Source organism: Notamacropus eugenii, chromosome 2 (assembly GCF_028372415.1).
Source record: "Notamacropus eugenii isolate mMacEug1 chromosome 2, mMacEug1.pri_v2, whole genome shotgun sequence".
Classification (NCBI taxonomy): Eukaryota; Metazoa; Chordata; class Mammalia; order Diprotodontia; family Macropodidae; genus Notamacropus; species Notamacropus eugenii.
The window spans coordinates 30,337,432-30,361,439 of NC_092873.1; the positions used below are offsets into that span (position 1 = coordinate 30,337,432).

The 24,008-nt window shown below is 39.1% G+C and overlaps 1 protein-coding gene across 1 annotated transcript in view; it reads left to right on the top strand.

Moving 5' to 3' along the window:
• LOC140524845 (uncharacterized) overlaps positions 1–24,008 on the top strand; it is a 52,734-nt gene that overhangs the window by 26,321 nt on the left and 2,405 nt on the right. The window contains exons 6-10 of the mRNA XM_072639682.1: positions 2,711–2,841; positions 8,466–8,510; positions 11,118–11,378; positions 14,734–14,994; positions 20,525–20,785. Of these exons, the coding sequence (XP_072495783.1) occupies positions 2,711–2,841; positions 8,466–8,510; positions 11,118–11,378; positions 14,734–14,994; positions 20,525–20,785 (959 nt within the window). The remainder of the gene's footprint in view (positions 1–2,710; positions 2,842–8,465; positions 8,511–11,117; positions 11,379–14,733; positions 14,995–20,524; positions 20,786–24,008) is intronic.

Here is a 24,008-nt window from a genome sequence, read left to right on the forward strand (position 1 = left end):
TTTTCTTGCCTCTTCTATGAGAGATAATTTGCCTCATTCCATTTCTTCCTTTCTCCTCCCAATATATTCCTCTCTCATCACTTAATTTTCTTTTTTTAGATATGATTTCTTCTTATTCAGCTCACCATGTGCTCTCTCTCTTACTCTCTCTCTCTCTATATATAGACACACACACATATTTATATACACACATATATGTATATGTATATGTCTGTGTGTGTTTATAATCCCTCTGTCTACCAAGATAAAAAAAGTTTCAAAAGTTACCTATATTATGTTTCCATGTAGGAATGTAAACAGTTCAAATTTAGTAAGTCCCTTGTGATATCTCCTTCCTGTTTACCTTTTCATGCTTCTATTCATTCTTGTGTTTGAAAGCCAAATTTTCTTTTCAGTTCTTGATTTTTCATCAAGAATGCTTGAATGTCCTCTGTTTCCTTGCATGACCATTTTTTCCTCTGAAGTATTATACTCAGTTTTGCTGGGTACGTGATTCTTTGTTTTAATCTCAGGTGCTTTAACTTCCGGAATATCCTATTCCAAGCCTTTTGTTCCCTTAATATAGAAGGTGCTAGAGCTTCTATTATCTTGACTGTATTTCCTCAATACTCGAAATGTTTCTTTCTAGGTGCTCGCAATATTTTCTGCTAGACCTGGGAACTCTGGAATTTGACTACAATATTCCTAGGAGTTTCTCTTTTTGGACCTCTTTTAGGAGATGATTGATGGATTCTTTCAATATTCATTTGGCCCTCTGATTCTAGAATATCAGGGCAGTTTTCCTTGAGCATTTCATGAAAGATGATGTCTAGGCTCTTTTTTTGATCATGGCTTTCAGATAGTCCCATAATTTTAAATAGTCTGTCTTGGATCTCTTTTCCAGGTCAGTTGATTTTGCAATGAGATACTTCACATTCTCTTCCATTTTTTCATTCTTTTCATTTTGTTTTGTTAGATCTTGGTTTCTCATAAAGTCATTAGCGTCTGTCTCTTCCATTCTAATTTTTAAAAAACTATTTTCTTCAGTGAGCTTTTGAACCTGCTTTTCATTTGGCTAATTCTGCTTTTTAAAGCATTCTTATCCTCATTGGCTTTTAGGACCTCTTTAACCAAGTGAGTTAACCTATTTTTAAAGCTTATTTTCTTCAGCATTTTTTGTCTCCTTTAGCATGCTGTTGATTCACTTTTCATGATTTTCTTGCATCACTCTCACTTCTCTTCCCAGTTTTGCCTCCACCTATCTAACTTGACTTTTAATATCCTTTTTGGGCTCTTCCTTGGCCTGAGGCCATTGTCTATTTATTCTGGATGTTTGGGATGCAGAAGTCTTGACGTTTATGTCTTCGCCTGATGGTGAGCAACCTTCTTCCTCATCCAAAACGATCAGAGAAAATACCTCTTCACCAAGAACGTATTCTTCTCTATTCTTCCCCTCCCCCCTCTTTGTTGGACACTTTCCCAACCAGTTACTTGACTTTTGGATCCTTTGTCAAGATTAGGGTATACTCTGGACACTTGAAAGATCTCAGTTCCTCCAAGGTGGCTCAATCAAGGGAGAGGAGTAAACACTGAACAGGGAGCAACCAAAAACTTTTCTGCCCAGAATCTGTGACCATGTTAGCGCTCCTCCTCACCCCCAGTTAGTGCATGCAGCTGAGATTCATGTCAGCTGGTCAATTCCCCCAGAGGTTTTAAGCTGAGGGACACAAATTGGAGGCTGGCTGCTACCTGCCACAGCCACTACAGCCACCGTAGCCACCACAGCCACCACTGCCCCCCACCATGCTGCCTTTAACAGTGTCTGGAGCCAGGGATAGTGGGGGAGCAGTTGAAAAAGCCTTCTCACTGACCTTTGAAGTTGTCTTTGGCACATGTGGGTTGAGGGAATCGAGATCCCCTGCTGCTGCTGTGGGTTCCACCCCTGAGGGCTGTTCTGGTCCTGCCCCTCCAAGTGTTGCCTGGCCAAGACTAGGCTGTGGTCCACTCTGCATGCGGTGCAAAAGACTTTTCCCGTCGACCTTCCAGTTCACCCTGGGCTGGGAATCTCTTTCACTTCCTTGTTCTGTTGCTTCTGCTGCTCTAAAATTTGTTGAGAGTCGTTGTTGACGCGTATTTTATGGGCTATGAGGGAAGAGCTAGTGTATGTGTGTCTTACTACTCCACCATCTTTCCTCCGTCCACTTTGTTTTTTAACCTTACCTGACACATTTCACTTATATTAGACAAAAGTGTGTTTTAGAAAAAATCACATTACGTCTGGTATGCTTGCAAATGAGAGATAATAAAAGGGGTAATTCATAGATATTAACAGCCAACATTAAAATTTACAGAATGGCAGTTTGGTATAGGGGAAAAAGTGCTTCATTTGGAGTCAGAGATACCTTGGGAGAAATCATGCTTCCCAATACATGTGTGATGCTGGATAGCTGTTAACTTTTCCGTGACTCAGTTACTTAATCTGTAAAATGAAGAGAGGGAGTAGATGATCTAAAGCTCTGAGCCTATATTTAATTCTATATTGCTGTGACTCAGAGTGCAGGTGTAGTAAATATACGTAATTAGTTATACTCTACATACTTTATCAAAAGAATAAAAAAATTTTGGTGACAATCTAATTATTTAAAGTTTGAGATATGATGAAACTTGGTGCATATAATTTTATCTTGTTTGATGTAGAAATATTATGGTTTATATTTTATTTTATACATAGCAATTACCTAGAAATTGAAACATATGAAAGACAGAAGAAATCTAAGCAGCTCAATTCATCCCAAATCAGCAGTTCGGAGAGTTCTTCTGATCCAAAAGTTTCTTTCCATGGACCTGATGAGGATAAAGAAGGTAGGACTGACAAATCCAAAGAAGTAATTAATGGAAATGAAAAAGCAGTCTTAAAATTCGTGTGTACATATACATGTATATATGTATATTCTATTTAAAACGTTTGGAATTGTTCTATTATTTATTTTATATATTTTTTATTACTTCTAATTATTTATTATTTACTAAATTACCCTTGAAGTTTACTATCCTGGAACTGTTTACTAAAAACAACCTCAATATTTTTTGTGTTAGTATTTTCTTTTTTATCCAAAAATTCTTCAAGTAGGTTACAATACCAATTTTCACATTTCTTCATTATTCTAAAGGTATTTAACCAAATCATCAAAAAAGCTTTGAATACTTTTAAAATATATTACATTTAGCAATTTTATTTATATTTGATTCTTAAACATGGGGAAAATAAACATATAAGGACCTCCTATAACTGTAACATGTTTGCATACAGACACACACCCACCCACACACACACACACAGATGACCTGATCGGACATATAAAGATAGAATAGTAAAATAAGTGATGAGCAAAGCCCTCTTCCATTTTTGGAACTCTATGTAAATCATTTATCCAAGCTTTCAAAATGTATACATTTTAAGTGTTTCCAAAATTCGTTAATCTTCATAAAGCTTTCATGTCAGAGATACCATAGAAGATACAAAAGCCACAGGAGTTAGCTGGGCCCTGTAACAGAGATATGAAATATAATACATATATGTTCCTAGAATTTTGGTAGATATTTACATATGTGCCCATCTCCAACATGGCCCTAGAAAGACTTTCTAATCTCTTGATTCAAACTTTCAATGTGAGGAGATTTTCTGAGTTAGCTCTTAATATTTAATCCTGCCAGCTGGGCCCTTTGGAATCTTAATGACCAGGACTTGTAATAATGAATTCATTCCACATTTATGAGATTTCTTTTTCAAATCAATTTACTCATTGCCTTGTGAGAAATTTCGTGTGGGTGTTCTGATTCTGTGTACTCTCATTTGAATGGGGATGAAACTGAGGAACAGAAAGCTTAAGTGACTTGAACATGCTAACAGAGCTAAAAGGAAAGTGTTATCATGTACTTTTAACCATGGTATATTACACTATCTATCTGAAAGAGATGAACTATGTAAACCCTTCCGTGAAAGAAATGAGAAATCATAATGGCAGAAGAAAGAGTATTTAATTGTAGGTATATATTATTACTACCTGAAAAATCACCTTTTCCAAAACAACGTATTTCAATTTCCTATAGCCATTCAGGTGATAAGTGAACCACATTTTCCCTCATTTGTTCATTTGTAAAATAGGCTATCCATAGCTACATACATGAAATTGTTATGACAAGCGATTAAAGCTAAAAAAGTCAAGTTTTATTCCTCAGTTTTTATCATATAACTATACAAACAAATTTTCGGTGCAAATATTTTTAAAGTGCCATATCCAGTTTTAATAAACATAATTGTACTAAGGAATTTCATTGAAGATGGAGTATCTATGAAGTTTACCAATCAAGAAAATGTTATATTCTAGAATACAGAACTAAATATAAAGACAATTGAAGACTAGGAATTCTGAGAGATAAGAACTATTCACAAATATGGTCATGGTAGATAACTGATTGTGGACAATGATTTTATGAAATATATAGCAACCAATAACATTTTCTATAGCAGCCAAAATCATAGTATAAACATAAACTTATTGGTGTTAGAATTTTAAAAGTTTAAAACAACTGGGGATAGTCATAAGAAGAACAATAAATTTTTATAAATTGCTATTATAAAATACATATTTTTCTTCAAATACCCATTCTCCACCAAAAGACATTTATTTGTTGCACTCCATTTACGTTCCTCAAAAAACTGGTAAAATTCTTTATTCGATGGATAAGTGAAGTAGCGCCGCATCGCTTCACTTGTCACTAGACTTGAAACTGATGATCTCTTCACTTCGTTTGAACTTGCGGAGTTAGGGAACTATTTACCTTAAACCATAAACCTTCATTGATTTTGGGTGAAGCTTAGAGTAGTAATAAATTGAGAACCTTTTCTTTCTTGAGTATTTTTAATCGTGAACCCTTTGCATACAAATTTCCTTACAAATCATATTGTCAAAGGGAACAGGACTCTTATCATGAAGTGTGAGTGTGTTAGAATTCTGATCCTGGGGCCTGGTAGTCATTTTCACTTCCCTAGAACAACATCTTGCTTTCTTGCCATTATCTCTTGCATTCTTGTGTTCACATTAATTGTGAATAACCCTAAATTCTTTGTCAGAATCACCCAATATTATGAGTTTTCTGCAACTTTGAAAAATTATTATCTTCTGGAGTTGTGTATTCCCTAATTCTTTATTCTGATTACTTTGATATTTTAATTCAGGGTCGTGGGAGAAAAGCCATAAATTATCCCAAAACACTGAAATCCAAAATTCTTTTTTTCCTGCTCTCTGAATATTGATACTCAGTTTTCTTTTTTGCAACCATAAAATTTTAATTGTGTAATGTCATCTTCCTTCATAGTTCATCGTGGGTAATACCATGAGCCGGGAATGACAAATGCAAGCAAGTAAAGTTATTCTTCTCCAATGAGACAGTGCTGTAGTGTAGATAGATAAAGCAGGCAGGAGTTAGGACTATGTGGTGTATTCCTGGCTCTTCCACAAATTAGCTCCTTCAACTCGTTGAATTTCATTTTCATTTAGTTTCCATTTACAAACAGAAAGTAAAGAGTTTGGAATGCCCTCTGAAATTCTATCCCTTCTAAAGTACTATGTTTCTGTGCTAATTTATTTTTTGATATTCGTGAAGTATTTTTTTTTATTTTGACAATAGATAATATGGCTAGTCAACTGCAATGATTTCATTCATCATCTTCCCTTATAAAATATTTTATACTGTTTAAATACTAGTCTATAGCATGACATACAACTGCCTCTTTGGTTGTGCATTTTTTAAATTCAAATACTCCTGTGACTTGGCGCCATAAGTGCATGAGAACTTTAATTCATAATTTGTACTCCCTTAAGTCATCAATACTGCTTCACTGCATTGCAGTGAATTAATAAGACAGAGAAAAGAACCTCAATACTGCTATCGAAAGAGCCTTCAGCTTCTAAGCTGCAATTCTGACCTGCATAGTGACCACTTTCACAGTCTCTTTAGCTTAAGGCTGAAGATAGAGTGCTATGTGCCCAGGAGCTGGAAAATATTCTATTATATTTAATATTTCAAATTAAAAGAAGCAGGCACATTCTCATTGGAAAAACACAGATCAGAGTCTGAAAAACTGGATTCAAATATCACCTGTGCGAATGTGAACTAGTCACTTGACATTCCTCAGCTGCATTTTTCTCACCTCTAAAATAATTGTGTTGGACTAGATATCCTCTGATATCCCTTCTAGCATTAGTTTATGTTTCCATTATTTTATTGAAAAAAAAGAATAGGGTCAGCACTTAAATGAAAAGTGGAATATTTCAGAACCAACATAGATGGTTAGGAAAGTTTGAAATTTATTGAAATGAACACGGTATAGGCATCTTAATTGTTTACTTCTTAATTCTTTTTCTAAATTTTGTCTGCTTTTCTGAATAACAGTGCAAAGGACATTCAATTAGTGTTTAAATGGCTTTTTTTTCTTTTTTCTTCGTAGTATTTTTTCGAACTGCATGTAAAGATAGTTTTCAACATTCAATTTGTAAAATTTTAAGTTCTAACTTTTTCTCTCTCCCTCACTTCCCTCCCCTCTCTCTTTGTTAACATTTCATTTACAATTTTGCATGAATATTATTAGGGAAACTCGTCTATAATTTTCTTTATCTATTTTGAGTCTTCCTGGTTTAGGTATCAGTAGCAAATTTGTGTCATAAAAGAAGTTTGGTGGGATTCCTTCTTCACCTGTTTTTCCAAATAGCATAAATAGTATAGGAATTAGTTTTTCTTCAAAAGTTTGGTTCAATTCACTTGCAAATCCATCTGGCCCTGGAGATTTTTTCTTAGGAAGTTCGTTGATTGTTTGTTCGATATCTTTTTCTAAAATGGGATTATTTAAGTATTTTCATTTCTCTTCTATTAATCTGGACAATTCATATATTTGTAAGTGTTCATCCATTTCACCAAGAGTGTCAGATTTATTGGCCTATAGTTGAGCAAAATAGTGCCTAATTCTTGCTTTAATTTCTTCTTTATTGCTGGTGAATTCACCATTTTAATTTTTGACTCTGGGAATAGGTTTTTCTTGTTTCTTATTTAATCAAGATAACTAAAGTGTTATCTATGTTTTTGATTTTTTCATAAAACCAATCTTAGTTTTATGTATTTGTTCATTGGTTTTCTTACTTTAAATTTTATTTAACTTTCTTTTGATTTCCAACAGTTCTAATCTGGCATATGTTCAGAGATTTTTAATTTGTTCTTTTTCTAGCTTTTTTATTTGCATGCCCAATTCATTGATCTCTTTCTCTATTTTAATCATTGTAAGCATGTAGAGGTATAACATTTCCCTTAAGAACTGCTTTGACTTCATCCCATGTTTTGGTGGGTTTTCTCATTATTGTCATTCTTTTGATAAAATTATTGATCATTTCTATGACTTTCTGTTTGACCAACTCAATCCTTCTCTGATTTACGGACATTTCCAGAGTCTAATTTCGGAGACATTATTTTCTTCAGTTAGCTTTTGTGCCTCCTTTTCCACTTGGCCATTTCTACTTTTAAAAGAGTTGCTTTCTTTAGTGGATTTTTTTCCATTTGCACAATTCTGTTTTTTTAATCAAAGATACTTACACATCATTCATGCTGTAAAGATGAATTAGAACCCAGTGGAAAAACTCTGAGAATGAAGACCCAAAAAAAGAAGAAGAAAATTGTATCCTTCTATCTGCATATTCTTTTCTTTGGTTTTCAATAGCATTTTCCAACACGAATCTTTTGAAATTGTCTTAGATACTTGTCTTGCTGAGAAGAGTTAAATCGATCGAAGTTTGTCATCATATAAATTTTCTGTTACTGTATGCAATGGTTTCTCTTTTCTGCTCGCTTCACTAGCATCAGTTTGTGTATGTCTTTACAGGTTTTTCTCAAGTCTACCTGCTCATCAATTCTTATAGAATTAATTCTTACAAAATTGTTATAGAAAAATAATATTCCCTTAGGTTCATATACCACAATTGGCTCAACCATTGCCAGCTGAAAGGTATTCCCTCAATTTCCAATTATTGCCAACACAAAAAGAGTTGCTATAAATAGTTTTACTCACCTACAATTTCTCCTTTTTATGGTCTATATTACAAACACTGGAGTAAAGGAGGTTAAGGGAGTGGAGAAAGATAATAGTGTTCTATGAAATTGAAGAGGGATAGAGCATAGAAATGGGTATTGGTTGAAGAAGGACGGTTTTATAGTTCTGATGTCCGTGCAACTGAGGCAGGTAGGGTACCACAGGAGACTTTAGAGCAAGAGGATGGCCTGGTTATGTGCCTAAAGAAAAATATTTCATGCCTTTGTATAGAATGGACCAGAGAAGGTAAGAACCAGAGATGAGAAGACCAGTTAGTAATTTATTGCAAAAAATAATTTTCAGTATTCACATTTCTTTTTTCTCCCCTTTCTCCCCACTTCTCTTACAGATTTATTTGAAGAATTAGTTGTAGATGATCCAGATGTCATTTATGGTATTGTACTTTTTCCCCTTTTTACAAATATGAGGATGAATGAATTTTTAAAAATCACAGCTAATAGAAGACATTTCCTGTAGGCTTCAGGTTTTTACATTTCTGTTCTGAACACCATTTTTCAAATTGTATTTTTATGGTTCCTGGCTTTTTTTCTATATTGCATGAAGGCAATAAATCCAGTTACATATGTATTCTCCCAGTTCAAGTTAATAACCACTAAGCAACTGTTATGTATCCTGTGCATCTCAAATGTCTGCTGTGTTACTGTAGGGTGAAATGATAAAAACAAACATTCCTTTACCTCAAGGAATTTACTTTCCATGAAGCGATACAACATGCAAACTATGTCTGGAGTAAAGGAGGTAAGGGAGAAGGATAATTGTGCTTTGGGAAAATTGAAGGGGGCAGAGGATGAAAAAGGACAATAGTTGAGGAAGGAAGATTTCGCAACTCTGATGATCTCTGAGTGGAGTCAGTAGGGTACCACAGAAGGTTTTACAGGAAGAGAATGGCCAGGTAAGTACCCTAAGAAGATTACTTTTTGACTTTGTGTTGAAGGGACCAGAGAAGACAGGAACCAGAGATGAGAATATCAGTTAGTAATTTATTGCAAGAATTCAGGTAAAAGTTCATGAAATAGGAGGTGGATGTAGGAATGAAGGAACTGGAGAGGATGACAGATGTTATATAGAGGTAGAATTAAAAGGACTTAGTAACTTTCGGATCTCTGTGTCTACATAAACACACACACACACACACACACACACACACGTTTGTGTAATGAAAGAAGTGTTAAAACAGAGCCAGACGACTGAGAAGAGGGCCTGTTTTTAACAAAGATGAGCAATATTAAAGGATTGATGACTTCAGAGGCAGAGATGAGAAGACAGGAAATGATGCGTTCAGATCTGTTCATGTTGAATTTTAAGGTTCAGGAGGAAAAACAGGCTGAGAGATCGAGGAGACAGCCCTAGAATGTGCTGCCCGGAACTAAGCACAGTATTCAAGCAGAGGTCAACCAGACTAACATTTCCTTTGCTCTGAACATGATCTCTGTTTTAATGAAATCTAAAATTGCCCTAGCCGTTATGGCTGCTATATTGAATCATGTGGAGCACATAGTCGAACGAATTGCAAGAAAGGGAGATGAAAATTTATCTAGCCATACTACTTGTGTCTCGTGCTTTAACTTGCGTTTGCCATTTTGTCCACAAAGAAGACATGAGAGAATTTGCCAAATGTTTTGCTGAAATTCAGGTAAAGTATAATGAGAATAATCCTGCGGTCAGTCAGTCTAGGCTCCTGGTCAATACGTGAAGAAAGTCTGTTATAAGCTGTTCTGATCACATCCCAATGAAATTAGGAGAGTGGCAAAGAAATACTATGGAGGAAGATTATCCCTGAGGCATGGGATTTTAGCACTTCCTGAGGTTATGTAAGGTCAAGAAAGAGGAAGACTGAGAAGAAGGTTGTAAGACTTAGTAGTTAGGAAACCATTGATAATCTGGGAGTAAGCACTTTCATTAGTGTTAGACCAAAACGCGATAAAAGGTTTTAAGGAGTGAATATAAAAAAGTTGAGAAACGAGATAGTGAAAAGGAGAGGAGATATTGGATGCCATGACTAAGGGAAGGATGGAAGAAAATTTAAAGACCCAGAAAATTAAATATTGATTACATATACTGGTGTTTATCCCTTTCAGACATCGTTGTCCTTTATTTGCACTCTTTGAATCTAGTATAAAATAGCCATATCATATCTGAAAAGGGAACAATTAATCTCTGTAAACTGGCATTTTCATGCTAAATTTGTAATGCATATTGAAAGCTAAAAGCTTAATCTTCAAGAAGTTAGCATATTCATGAAAAAGCGTATCTTCTAGTCAAATTAAAGCCGTTCACATTACAAAAAATGATGCGACTATACTTCGTACATTTTTTAAACTATAGTAATTGAAAGGATCCTAATTGTAAGCATGTTCTCCAGAAAAAAATTTTAGCACTGTGGATAGAGAGCTGGCCTCAAAGGCAAAGAGACATGGTTTCGAGTCTCATCACTGACACACACTGATTCGGTAACCCTGGGCACGTCTCTTAACTTCTAAGTGCCTAAGGAAACTGTCTAAGACTATAAGTTGCAGAGATGGAACCAGCCTCCATTATTAGAGGGAAGTTTCCTTACAGGAGCATTCTCTATAAATTAATGACAGGATAAAAAATCTTAGGTTCAGAGTCGATTTCCAAAGCCTAAGCAGTTTGAAAAGTCAAAAGTCAAAAGCATGTTATTTTTAAAAGGTTATCTGAAAAGACAAGCTTTTCCTGAAGCATCGTATTAAGAAATTTTTTGAGACTACACATGGAGATAAATCTTGATGAGGGAGTAAGAACTGGTAATTGAGAAAGGGAGGATAGGCTCCAAAAAAGAAACCGTTATTGGGAGTATTTTTCCACACGTTACAAAAGAGATAAAATACATGACACATGAATTAAGAAAATAAAATCATAAAGCTAGGTAGTAATTTGAATGACATCCTGGGGTAACTTTAAATAATGCATCAGGTGGATAAAACGGATGTACTATTTAACTCCACCATTTCCTTTTCAGATGCATCTGCCATTAGTCATCGGAAAAAGGAGAGCTACAAATACTCTAAGGATAGGACTTGTAATGTCAATCATCCGTGCCACTCACTGCCAGTGATGAAAGAACACTCAGGATCCAATGAGTTTAGAGTGTCTCCTGTACAAGAAGATAAAGCAGCTGGAGCTGAAAGTGGCCCTGAGAATGTGTACAAGATTGTGATTCCAGGAGCAAAACCAGTCACTCAGAAACAGGGTGAGCCACAGCTCCCTCTAAAAATAGAAGGTAAAGAAACTAATGAAGAGGCCTGCACAGTTAACATTATGAATTTCCCATGGGCCGATTGCTTTCTCAAATTGTTACATCCCAATCTTTATTACAAGAGATACGAAAATATAAATGATAAAGTCATGTGATGACAAAATTCACTTCGCGTTTCTCCTCTCCTGGAGCCTAGAATCAAGCAGATGTCTTTCACCAAGTATTTTTATATTTGCCTTGAATCAATGTAACGTGTTTCACAAGCACTGAAAGGCAGTAGCATAGACCAATGTGATAAATTAATCTTCTCTGGGACAGCTGCGATTTGTTACTTCCCTTTTCAAATATTTAACTAGCTAAACAATTCGGCTTATATGAATTTATATCCACACAAAATGCCCATCTATGCGTGGTTTTGGATTCTTTAGAGCTGTCTTCCCCAAAGCTGAAATTTAATCAATTTGCCTTTTCCGAGATATGAAATGAACGAGTTAGTTGATTACAAGACAGATTAATACTAGCGCACGGCATGGCTGCTGTCATAGATTCACTGTTCATGTAGTGGGCCAGAAGACACCTCAGAGGGCTTAATCCTCTTGCTTTATTCTCGTCTGATCTTTAGAAAGGGTGTTTCTGACAATGGGAGTACTGCATCCGTCAACATTCCCTAATCACCCTTCTCGCAGGGTCTGGGGAGAAGCGGGGAGCAACTACCCCTACATCTCGACATGTCAGTCAAGGCAACCACAGCTTGTGGACTCCCCTATCAAAATTAGAGGTGAGATTCAAGCCTCAGTGGGGCTAGGATGAGGCAAACACACATTCTTCCCACACATTTACATACAGCGCTCTAGTTTATGCATTCAGCCCTAAGGAAATCCCACTCACTGACGAGTGTCCACCTGCTTTATAGGGTATCAAACAAAGAAGATGTATTGCCAGCCATAGCCTCCAAGTTTACCTTACATGATCTCTGTATCTCACTGCACATCCGCAGTGCATAGTTGCAATTTTAGCCTAAGCATTTATATTATTTATTGTATAATGTGGTACAAGTGTGGTGGAGATGTTTTGAACCTTCATCATGAGAACTCATATCAAATACCAAGGAATAAGAACTCTAAGTACAGAATTACAATAATTGCTTCTATGAAATTAGATAGAATGGAATAAAATTATCATACCAAGGACTATGTTGGTAATGCTGTCATTAGAATCTTCATAAATGAAGGTGATTGTGTCATATTCAGGTTTAAAGATTTATGTTCATTTTGGTTCAGTAGATTTGTTTGACCTGGAACATTTATAGTTATCTCTTCCTAATCTTTGAAAATTCTGTTAATCTTTTTATTCTTGTGAATTTTACTCCATGCCATCATACTCTGTCTACCTCTGAGGTACCTGAAAGTGTTACAGTGAATTTCCCATTAACTGCTGGCTTATTATCTGCACACCTTGCAGTCGTGATTCTTGGTCGAATCAGAGTAGCTGAAAGAGTTACTTAATGATAGAGATCTCATTTCCTTTGACTTGCCTTTGGAATATGGTATTAAGGAAGAGGACTTTTTTCCTGCTTCTTTTGAGACAGTCCTTGCCAGTGATTTCACATATTAAGAGCTGGGTTTTGTTCTGTCTCTCTCTTTTGAGTGAATCAGATTGATTTTGTCTCTTTTTTTTTAAATCGTCCTCTCACTGCCTGAGTCATGATTCTTTGTCTCTGAATTTAGTTCAGAAGTTCATCTGTTCACTAATGAGTTAAATTTAGAATTCCCATCCTCTTGTAAATCACTTTTCTGTTCTGACGGTTAGTTTCAGGCAACACAATAAGATCAATTTTAGTTTAATGAGTTCATTAAACAGATGTCTTCCCTATGATACAAGTCAATGTCAAACTATTCTTTTTAGTGCTGGAGATTAGACTTGCAATTCCATTGGGATCAGTTAACTCTCTTGACTAGGGCACTTTTAGAACTTTGTGTGAAACTAATGTTTCAGAGAACTGACTGGAAAACGGAAAGGGGAAGTGGTATGTTAAAAGTCACAGAGGCAATATCAAAATCACGGGTGAAACTCCAGCTCAGTCCTTTCTCATTCCAGAGTCAGATGTCTATGCATACTGCCTCTCAAACTTTATTCGTCTCTCTCTGATGCCCTGGCTCTTAAACCTTTGCTTATTGATTCCCTGTGTCTATCAAACAAAATGCAAAATGAAGAAATTGTGTAATACGTTCCATCTTAAAAAAAAAAAAAAAAACAACTTACATATCTCCTTACTACAACCTGTGAATGTTCAGACACTTGTAACTTTAGAAAAGAGATTTTGTAGAGAGAGTATGTAGGAGGAAGGAAATTGGGGAATAATAACTCGAAGGAATGTCATGATTGAAGGAAGTGTCAGAGAAAGTTGAAAGCCAAAGAAAGTAAATGTGGATTCCCTCCTCTGCTGCTTCGATCACTTTCTTACCTCATAGTCCTCTAGTTGCACTTTTGTGTACTCTATGTATAGAAGTAGTCTTCTCACCTATTCAAAGGAAACGCTTACGTTCAATAAAATGTGATTTTCATGCTGAATTGATTGTGGGTGTTGAAAGTGAAAAGATTAATCTGTAGCAAGTTAGATTAGTGAATAAAAAGAAATCTTACCACGTGACTAAAGTAGTTTAAATGTGACAATATTATTGTGACTAATCATAGAGGAAATGGGAGGTCGTTACAGAAAATAATGTCAGTGAACGGATGGCAACTGTGAGTATTTTCTGTGAGAAAGTGTTTAAACATGGTGGATAGAGAGCTCTCCTCAAAGTCACAGAGACATAGATTGAAGTATCATCTCTGACATAGCCTGGCTAGGCGATCCTCGGCGAGTTGCTTCACGCCTTTGTGCTCTGGGACACTCTGTAGCACTATATGAGGCAGAGAGCGTGCCAACTTCCACCACTAAAGGGGAGTTTTCTCACCTGATATTTCGCTGTTGGTGAAGCACAGGTTGCACATTGTTGGGGAAGAAACTATTTCCTAACACTAAAGAATTGGAGAAGTCAAATGTGCATGGTATTTTTAGAAGGGTATCTCGAGAGCAAAGTCTTTCCTGCAGCATCTTCCTAAGTAATTCTTTGGGACTCCTCATGGAGATAAATCTTCATGAAGAAGTAAGAGCTGGATATCCGAGAATGAGATGATTGGCTGAAACCAAGAAAGAAACCGTTGGTGGGATTATTTTTGCACACGTGACACAAGAGATAAAATAGATGATGTGTACATTAACAAGATCAAGTCATAAAGTTGGGTAGTCATTGGAGTCACATGTCATGAGACATTTCAATCATATGTCAGGTGGATAAAAGTGATATACAATTTAGCTCCACTATTTCCTTTTCAGACGAATCGACCATCAGTTCTCGGGAAAACGACAGTTACAGACGTCCTAAAGATGTGACCGTGAAGTTGATTCATCCCGTCCAGTCACTGCCAGTGAGCAAAAGCCTGTCACGATCGACACGCGCTAGGACGAGTCCTGCCCAACGTGAAGAAGGAGCTGGAGCTGGAAGTGGCCCTGAGAACGCATACGCGGCTGCGATTCCACAAGCCAAACCCGTCCTTCAGAGGCACGGTGAACGACAGCTCCCTCCACAAACAGAAGGTAAAGAAGCTCATGGAGAAGCCACTGCAGTTGACATGAGGAATTTTGCGTGGGTCGCAACTTTTCTCAAGTTGTCACATTGCAGTCTTTATTGCAATAGATAAGAAAGAATCAATGACAAATCATGCGATGGCAAAATTCATGCTTATTGCTAGTCTCATGCAGCCTACAATCCAGCAGGTCTTTTGGGACAGGTATTTTGTTTTCACCCTTAATCAGCGGGACATATTCCGCAAGCACTGACCACTGTCATAAAGAAGTCTTCTCCGGGATTACCGTGATTTCTTCCTTGCCTTCTAAAGTATTTAACAAGCTAAAGAATTCGGCTTCTAGCAATGAATATTCACCTCAAATATCCATCTGAGAGAGTTGTTCTCCAGTTTTGGATTTTGACGGTTCTCTTCCCCAAAGCTTCATGTTAATCAATTTGCCTTTTCCTAGATAATGAAAACATCTAGTGTGTTGAGTGCAAGACTGATAAATACTTGCATAGAGATGGGGGATTGCATTGCTTCACTGTTGATCTGTTGTTGCAGGGAGACCCAAAAGAGTGATTAATCCCCTAACGTTATTGTAGTGCAATGTTTTCAAAGCGAGTTGCTGGCCATGGAAGGACTGCTTCCTACAACATTCCCTAATCACCGTTGGTTAAGCGTGTTAGGGAAACGGCGGGCAAGCACGCTGTGTCAGTCAAGACAGTCACAGTGTGGAACTCCCAGATCCAAATTAGACGTGAGGTCCAAGCCGCAATGAGGTTTGGATGAGGAAAGCCCACATTCTTCCCACACGTGCAGATAGCCACACAGACACAGACACAGACAGACACAGACAGACACACAGACACACACACACACACACACTCACACACACACACACAGAGCATTGTTGTTTGTGTATTCAACCGTAAAGCTTCCCCAGGCACGGACGAGTGCCCACCTGCTGTATAAGGCACCCAAGAAAAAGGTAAGTTGCCAGCAATAGCTTCCAGGTTTGTTTGACATGATCCCTGTGTCTCCCTGCATAGTCTCAATTCCTTAACCCAAGAGTTGTCCGTATTTATCGTATAATGGGGTTGTGCTTTTCCTTCCTTGCCAAAGACCCCCATGGCATCAGAGAAATGACCACATGACTTGCCCTGGACTTTGTGTTGAGTGAGAGAGGGCTGATTGGGGTAGGCTTAGCGTGGTACAGATATTTTGAACTTTAATCATGACAACTCGTATCCAAAACTCAGGAATAGAAACTCTAAGTACAGAATCGCAGTAACTGCTACTATGAAATTAGATAGAATGGAGACCATTTGTCCTACCAGGGAATATCTTTGTCATGCTGTCCTTATAAACTGCAGAAATGATGATCATCGTGTCCTATTCAGGTTTCAATGTTTCATTTGATTGTGTTCCAATACAAGTTGTTGACCTGGGGAATATGCATTTATCTGCTCCTCATCTAGGGAAGATCTGTCAGTCTTTTCATTCTTGTGCATTTCACTGCATGCAACCATATTCTTGTCTACGTCTGAGGCAACTGACACTAACACAGTGAATTCCACATGAAGTGCTGGTGTATTCTCTGCATCACTTGCTGTCGTGTTTCTTGGCCTAATCCGAATAGCTGAGAGAGTTACTTAGTGATTCAGATCGCATTTTTTTGACTTCGCCTTGCAGTATGGCATCAAGGAAGAGGAGTTTTTTCCTACTTCTTTTGAGATGGTCCTTCTTAGTGGTTTCCATTTTAAGAGTTAGGTTTTGTTCCCTCTCAATTTTGAGATCATCAGATTGATTTTGTCATTTCCAAAGGAAAAATAATCCTGGCACTTCCTCAGACCTGATTCTTTGTCTGTGAATTTAGTTCAGAATTCATGTGTCCTGTAATGAGTTCAGTTGAGAAATGATGTTCTCTTGTAAATACGTTTCTATCCTGGTGGTTACATTGAGAAAACCCAATAAGATCCCTTTCATTCAAACGAGCTTGTTCTGCAGATGACATGCTATGGTGCAAGTCCATATGCCACAGTTCCTTTTAGTGCCAGAGATTAGACTTGTAAGCCACTGCGAGCAATTCCTTCCCTTGACCAGGGCAGGTTAGTACTTTCTGTGAAAGGAAGGTTTCAGAGAACTGACAAGACCACCGAAAGCAGAAGTGATTTGTGAAGAGTCACCCCAGCAATACCTAAAGCACGGCTGAGACTCCCCATCAAGCCTTGCTCGTTTCGGAGTCAGATGCCCCTCCACACTGCCTCTCAAACTTCATTCGTCTCTCTCTCTCTGATCTCCTGGCTGCTGAAGCCTTTGCCTACTGATTCCCAATGTCTACGAAAGGAAACGCAAGCGGAAGAAAATGTGCAATGACCTTCTTCTTTCCCCAAATCGTACAAGTCTCCTTACTAAAACCTCTGAATTTTTAGACCCTTGAACGATTAGAAAGATTTCATTGCGTGAGGCCAAAAAATCATGAGCAAAGAGCAGCCATCAGGAAGTCCTAAACGACCACAGTAGTACATGGCTTCATTAGAAGCAAGAAGAGAAAGGAACCAGCGATCCCTTGGCTTTCATCAATTTGACGGTGGAGATGAGGAGGGTCTCCCTCTCGAATTCGAATTTTCTTTATTTTTTTCATCCAGATACAAGTTTCCCTTCCCCATATTCATTTCCGCAAGAGGAGTGGATGGTGTCGCTTCGCGTCATTCTAAGCAGCTTGTGGCTTGCTTTCCTGCATGTTGGCATCGAGTTACGTAGTCCAAGGATGTTTTCAGGAGGTGACCACAGGATGACATAGAAAGTTCAAAAAGAAATTCCCTGTTATTCCTCAGAGTAAGTCACGTGCTTGTAAATGTTTCAGACGGGAAGACCTCTTGACTACTCAGGACTTTGACAGTCCAACCCTAAGCAGCCTTACTTAATCCTGCTCATCTTCACACTCATCTTCAAACCAAACAGATACCTCTGCACAAGATAAGTCTGCACAACTTGCTGCCCAGTGTTCCCTCTTTGTATCCCTTCAGGTCATCTCTTGAACTCTCTCTTCCTTCAGAAACTGTGCGTGGTGTAAGCTCCGGGACTATTTCCTGCATTTTCCTAGTTTTCCTGACAGTTATGTCTCATCCTACCGATTTGTTGGTTGCTTTGGAATGGATACTTGTTATAAAGAATGTGAGTTAATATTACAGAGCACACATGACTACACGCATGAATATGCAATGCTTCCCAAGTTTACGAAAGGAGACACAAGGGTCCTTGTTCTTTAGGAACTCCTGAGAAAGAGAAATAGAGATGAAACTGCGGGCAGAAACGAAACGAATTCTATGTTCATTGAGCCCAAGGAACCATGATTTCATTGTTGTGGATGCTGCTGTGGATGTTGTGGAAAGTGAGAGAGATTGAGCCCTCATTGCCCTCTGCCTATGTTCTGAGTTCCGTAGAGTCTGCTTTATTCATTTCTGCCGGGGGAAAGTCATCTGCCTATGGCCATGTTTGGAATGATATCCACACAGAATATGCACATACGAACAAATATGGCTCAGCTGTAGCTGCAGAAGCTATCCCTCTCTCCTGGAAATTCAAGATGGGATCCAGTTGTCACCAGAAATTGAGTGTCTCTCTCTTCAGTCTGCCAAGGCTGCCAGCGTGCGTGTCCTTTGCTCCCAAAGAGGACCAAAGTGGCCTAACTACGCCAGAGTCAAGATTCCACGTGTCCGACTGTGGAGGATCACACCAACGGTTCCTTTGGATTGTCCACCAGAAACGTGCACGATTACGCAGTGTGCATAGTTGAGTTCGGTACTCCCAATATGAGCATCCCGCTGTTCCTTGCAGCTGTCTCCATTGTGCTTTGTTCACAGAGCACAAAACCTTCTGTGATGAGGGCAGGCGACGATGAATGCTCGGGTGTCAGTGTATCCCAGGACACACAGTCAATTCCACAATTCTTAAGAGAGCATTTGAGAGTGTCCCTTTATGGATTCTTCTAAGCCCCATGTGAATACTTCCCTTCGGGAGTACCTCGTAAAATGGCTTTTCTGGTAGCGCCAATTTGAGATTCAACATCACCATCCCAAATGGAGTTGGAGAGGTTGAATACTTGGCAGTTTAGTTCCAAGTAAGGACCACAAGGCCTGGAACCTTAACCTACCTTGCCAGATGATCTTCAGTACCTTAATAAGAAAATTCAGATGGAAGCGACTCAGTTCCCTGGCATGGCGCTGGTCTAGTGACCAGGTTTCAGAGGCACACCAGGGTCCATTAGCTCTTCTCTCCCATAGGTTCCTCTGGAGCCTGCCAAGCAATGAGCTTGTTCTGCCAATGCGTGGGTCAACCTCCTTCGCAAGGCTATGTTGCTGTGTAAGTTGCAGGAAGAGGAAGACAGAGAAAAAGACTGTCAGCTTTCGCAGTCAAGATGCCATTGATAATCTGGGAGTCAACAGCTTCCGTAGAGTCTTAGGCTTATTGCAAGATAAAATTGCCAGAGGACTTTATGGAAATACCTCTAGCACTGAGAGAGTAAAAAGGAGGAAGGAAATTGGGGAAGAATAACTTGCAGGAATGCCATGATTGAAGGAAGTGTCAGAGAAAGTTGAAAGCCAAAGAAAGAAAATGTGGATTCCCTCCTCTGCTGCTTCGATCACTTTCTTACGTCATAGTCCTCTAGTTGCACTTTTGTGCCCTCTATGTATAGAAGTAGTCTTCTCATCTTTTCAAAGGAAACGCTTAAGCTCGGTAAACTGCGATTTTCATGCTGAATTGATTGTGGGTACTGAAAGTGAAAAGATTAATCTGTAGCAAGTTAAATGAGTGAATTAAAAGCAATCTTGTCATGTGACTAAAGTAGCTGGAATGTGACAAGATTATTGCGACTAAACATAGAGCAAATGGGAGGTCCTTACAGAAAATAATGTCAGTGAACGGATGGTAACTGTGAGTATTTTGGATTGGTGGATAGAGAGGTCTCCTTAAAGTCACAGAGACATAGATTGAAGTATCATCTCTGACACAGCCTGGCTAGGTGATCCTCGGCGAGTTGCTTCACGCCTTTGTGCTCTGGGACACTCTGTAAGACTAAATGAGGCAGAGAGCATGCCAACTTCCACCACTAAAGGGGAGTTTTCTCACCTGATATTTCGCTGTTAGTGAAGCACAGGTTGCACATTGTTGGTGAAGAACCTATTTCCTAACACTAAAGAAATGGAGAAGTCAAATGTGCATGGTATTTTTAGAAGGGTATCTCGAGAGCAAAGTCTTTCCTGCAGCATCTTCCTAAGTAATTCTTTGGGACTCCTCATGGAGATAAATCTTCATGAGGAAGTAAGAGCTGGATATCCGAGAATGAGACGATTGGCTGAAACCAAGAAAGAAACCGTTGGTGGGATTATTTTTGCACACGTGACACAAGAGATAAAATAGATGATGTGTACATTAACAAGATCAAGTCATAAAGTTGGGTAGTCATTGGAGTCACATGTCATGAGACATTTCAATCATATGTCAGGCGGATAAAAGTGATATACAATTTAGCTCCACTATTTCCTTTTCAGACGAATCGACCATCAGTTCTCGGGAAAACGACAGTTACAGACGTCCTAAAGATGTGACCGTGAAGTTGATTCATCCCGTCCAGTCACTGCCAGTGAGCAAAAGCCTGTCACGATCGACACGCGCTAGGACGAGTCCTGCCCAACGTGAAGAAGGAGCTGGAGCTGGAAGTGGCCCTGAGAATGCATACGCGGCTGCGATTCCACAAGCCAAACCCGTCCCTCAGAGGCACGGTGAACGACAGCTCCCTCCACAAACAGAAGGTAAAGAAGCTCATGGAGAAGCCTCTGCAGTTGGCATGATGAATTTTGCATGGGTCGCTGCTTTTCTCAAGTCGTCACATTGCAGTCTTTATTGCAATAGATAAGAAAGAATCAATGACAAATCATGCGATGGCAAAATTCATGCTTATTGCTAGTCTCATGCAGCCTACAATCCAGCAGGTCTTTTGGGACAGGGATTTTGTTTTCACCCTTAATCAGCGGGACATATTCCACAAGCACTGACCACTGTCATAAAGAAGTCTTCTCCGGGATAACCGTGATTTCTTCCTTGCCTTCTAAAGTATTTAACAAGCTAAAGAATTCGGCTTCTAGCAATGAATATTCACCTCAAATATCCATCTGAGAGAGATGTTCTCCAGTTTTGGATTTTGACGGTTCTCTTCCCCAAAGCTTCATGTTAATCAATTTGCCTTTTCCTAGATAATGAAAACATCTAGTGGGTTGAGTGCAAGACTGATAAATACTTGCATAGAGATGGGGGCTTGCATTGCTTCACTGTTGATCTGTTGTTACAGGGAGACCCAAGAGAGTGCTTAATCCCCTAACGTTATTGTAGTGCAATGTTTTCAAAGCAAATTGCTGGCCATGGAAGGACTGCTTCCTACAACATTCCCTAATCACCGTTGGTTAAGCGTGTTAGGGAAACGGCGGGCAAGCACGCTGTCTCAGTCAAGACAGTCACAGTGTGGAACTCCCAGATCCAAATTAGACGTGAGGTCCAAGCCGCAATGAGGTTTGGATGAGGAAAACCCACATTCTTCCCACACGTGCAGATACCCACATAGACACAGACACAGACACAGACACAGACACAGACACAGACACACAGACACACACACACACACACACACACACACACACAGAGCATTCTTATTTGTGTATTCAACCGTAAGGCTTCCCCAGGGACGGACGAGTGCCCACCTGCTGTATAGGGCACCCAAGAAAAAGGTAAGTTGCCAGCAATAGCTTCCAGGTTTGTTTGACATGATCCCTGTGTCTCCCTGCATAGTCTCAATTCCTTAACCCAAGAGTTTTCCTTATTTATCGTAGAATGGGGTTGTGTTTTACCTTCCTTTCCAAAGACCCCCATGGCATCAGAGAAATGACCACATGACTTGCCCTGGACTTTGTGTTGAGTGAGAGAGGGTTGATTGGGGTAGGTTTAGCGTGGTACAGATATTTTGAACTTTAATCATGACAACTCGTATCCAACACTAAGGAATAGAAACTCTAAGTACAGAATCGCAGTAATTGCTGCTATGAAATTAGATAGAATGGAGTCCATTTGTCCTACCAGGGAATATCTTTGTCAGGCTGTCCTTACAAACTGCAGAAATGATGATCATCGTGTCCTATTCAGGTTTCAATGTTTCAGTTGATTGTGTTCCAATACAAGTTGTTGACCTGGGGCATATGCACTTCTCTCCTCCTCATCTAGAGAAGTTCTGTCAGTCTTTTCATTCTTGTGCATTTCACTGCATGCAACCATATTCTTGTCTACGTCTGAGGCAACTGACACTTTTACAGTGAATTCCACATGAAGTGCTGGTGTATTCTCTGCATCACTTGCTGTCGTGTTTCTTGGCCTAATCCGAATAGCTGAGACAGTTACTTAGTGATTCAGATCGCATGTTTTTGACTTCGCCTTGCAATATGACATCAAGGAAGAAGACTTTTTTCCTACTACTTTTGAGATGGTCCTTCTTAGTGGTTTCCATTTTAAGAGTTAGGTTTTGTTCCCTCTCTCTTCTGAGATCATCAGATTGTTTTTTGTCATTTCCGAAGGAAAAATAATCCTGGCACTTCCTCAGACCTGATTCTTTGTCTGTGAATTTAGTTCAGAATTCATGTGTCCTGTAATGAGTTCAGTTGAGAAATGACGTTCTCTTGCAAATAAGTTTCTATCCTGGTGGTTACATTGAGAAAACCCAATAAGATCCCTTTCATTCAAACGAGCTTGTTCTGCAGATGACATGCTATGGTGCAAGTCCATATGCCACAGTTCCTTTTAGTGCCAGAGATTAGACTTGTAAGCCACTGCGAGCAATTCCTTCCCTTGACCAGGGCAGGTTAGTACTTTCTGTGAAAGGAAGGTTTCAGAGAACTGACAAGACCACCGAAAGCAGAAGTGATTTGTGAAGAGTCACCCCAGCAATACCTAAAGCACGGCTGAGACTCCCCATCAAGCCTTGCTCGTTTCGGAGTCAGATGCCCCTCCACACTGCCTCTCAAACTTCATTCGTCTCTCTCTCTCTGATCTCCTGGCTGCTGAAGCCTTTGCCTACTGATTCCCAATGTCTACGAAAGGAAACGCAAGCGGAAGAAAATGTGCAATGACCTTCTTCTTTCCCCAAATCGTACAAGTCTCCTTACTAAAACCTCTGAATTTTTAGACCCTTGAACGATTAGAAAGATTTCATTGCGTGAGGCCAAAAAATCATGAGCAAAGAGCAGCCATCAGGAAGTCCTAAACGACCACAGTAGTACATGGCTTCATTAGAAGCAAGAAGAGAAAGGAACCAGCGATCCCTTGGCTTTCATCAATTTGACGGTGGAGATGAGGAGGGTCTCCCTCTCGAATTCGAATTTTCTTTATTTTTTTCATCCAGATACAAGTTTCCCTTCCCCATATTCATTTCCGCACGAGGAGTGGATGGTGTCGCTTCGCGTCATTCTAAGCAGCTTGTGGCTTGCTTTCCTGCATGTTGGCATCGAGTTACGTAGTCCAAGGATGTTTTCAGGAGGTGACCACAGGATGACATAGAAAGTTCAAAAAGAAATTCCCTGTTATTCCTCAGAGTAAGTCACGTGCTTGTAAATGTTTCAGACGGGAAGACCTCTTGACTACTCAGGACTTTGACAGTCCAACCCTAAGCAGCCTTACTTAATCCTGCTCATCTTCACACTCATCTTCAAACCAAACAGATACCTCTGCACAAGATAAGTCTGCACAACTTGCTGCCCAGTGTTCCCTCTTTGTATCCCTTCAGGTCATCTCTTGAACTCTCTCTTCCTTCAGAAACTGTGCGTGGTGTAAGCTCCGGGACTATTTCCTGCATTTTCCTAGTTTTCCTGACAGTTATGTCTCATCCTACCGATTTGTTGGTTGCTTTGGAATGGATACTTGTTATAAAGAATGTGAGTTAATATTACAGAGCACACATGACTACACGCATGAATATGCAATGCTTCCCAAGTTTAC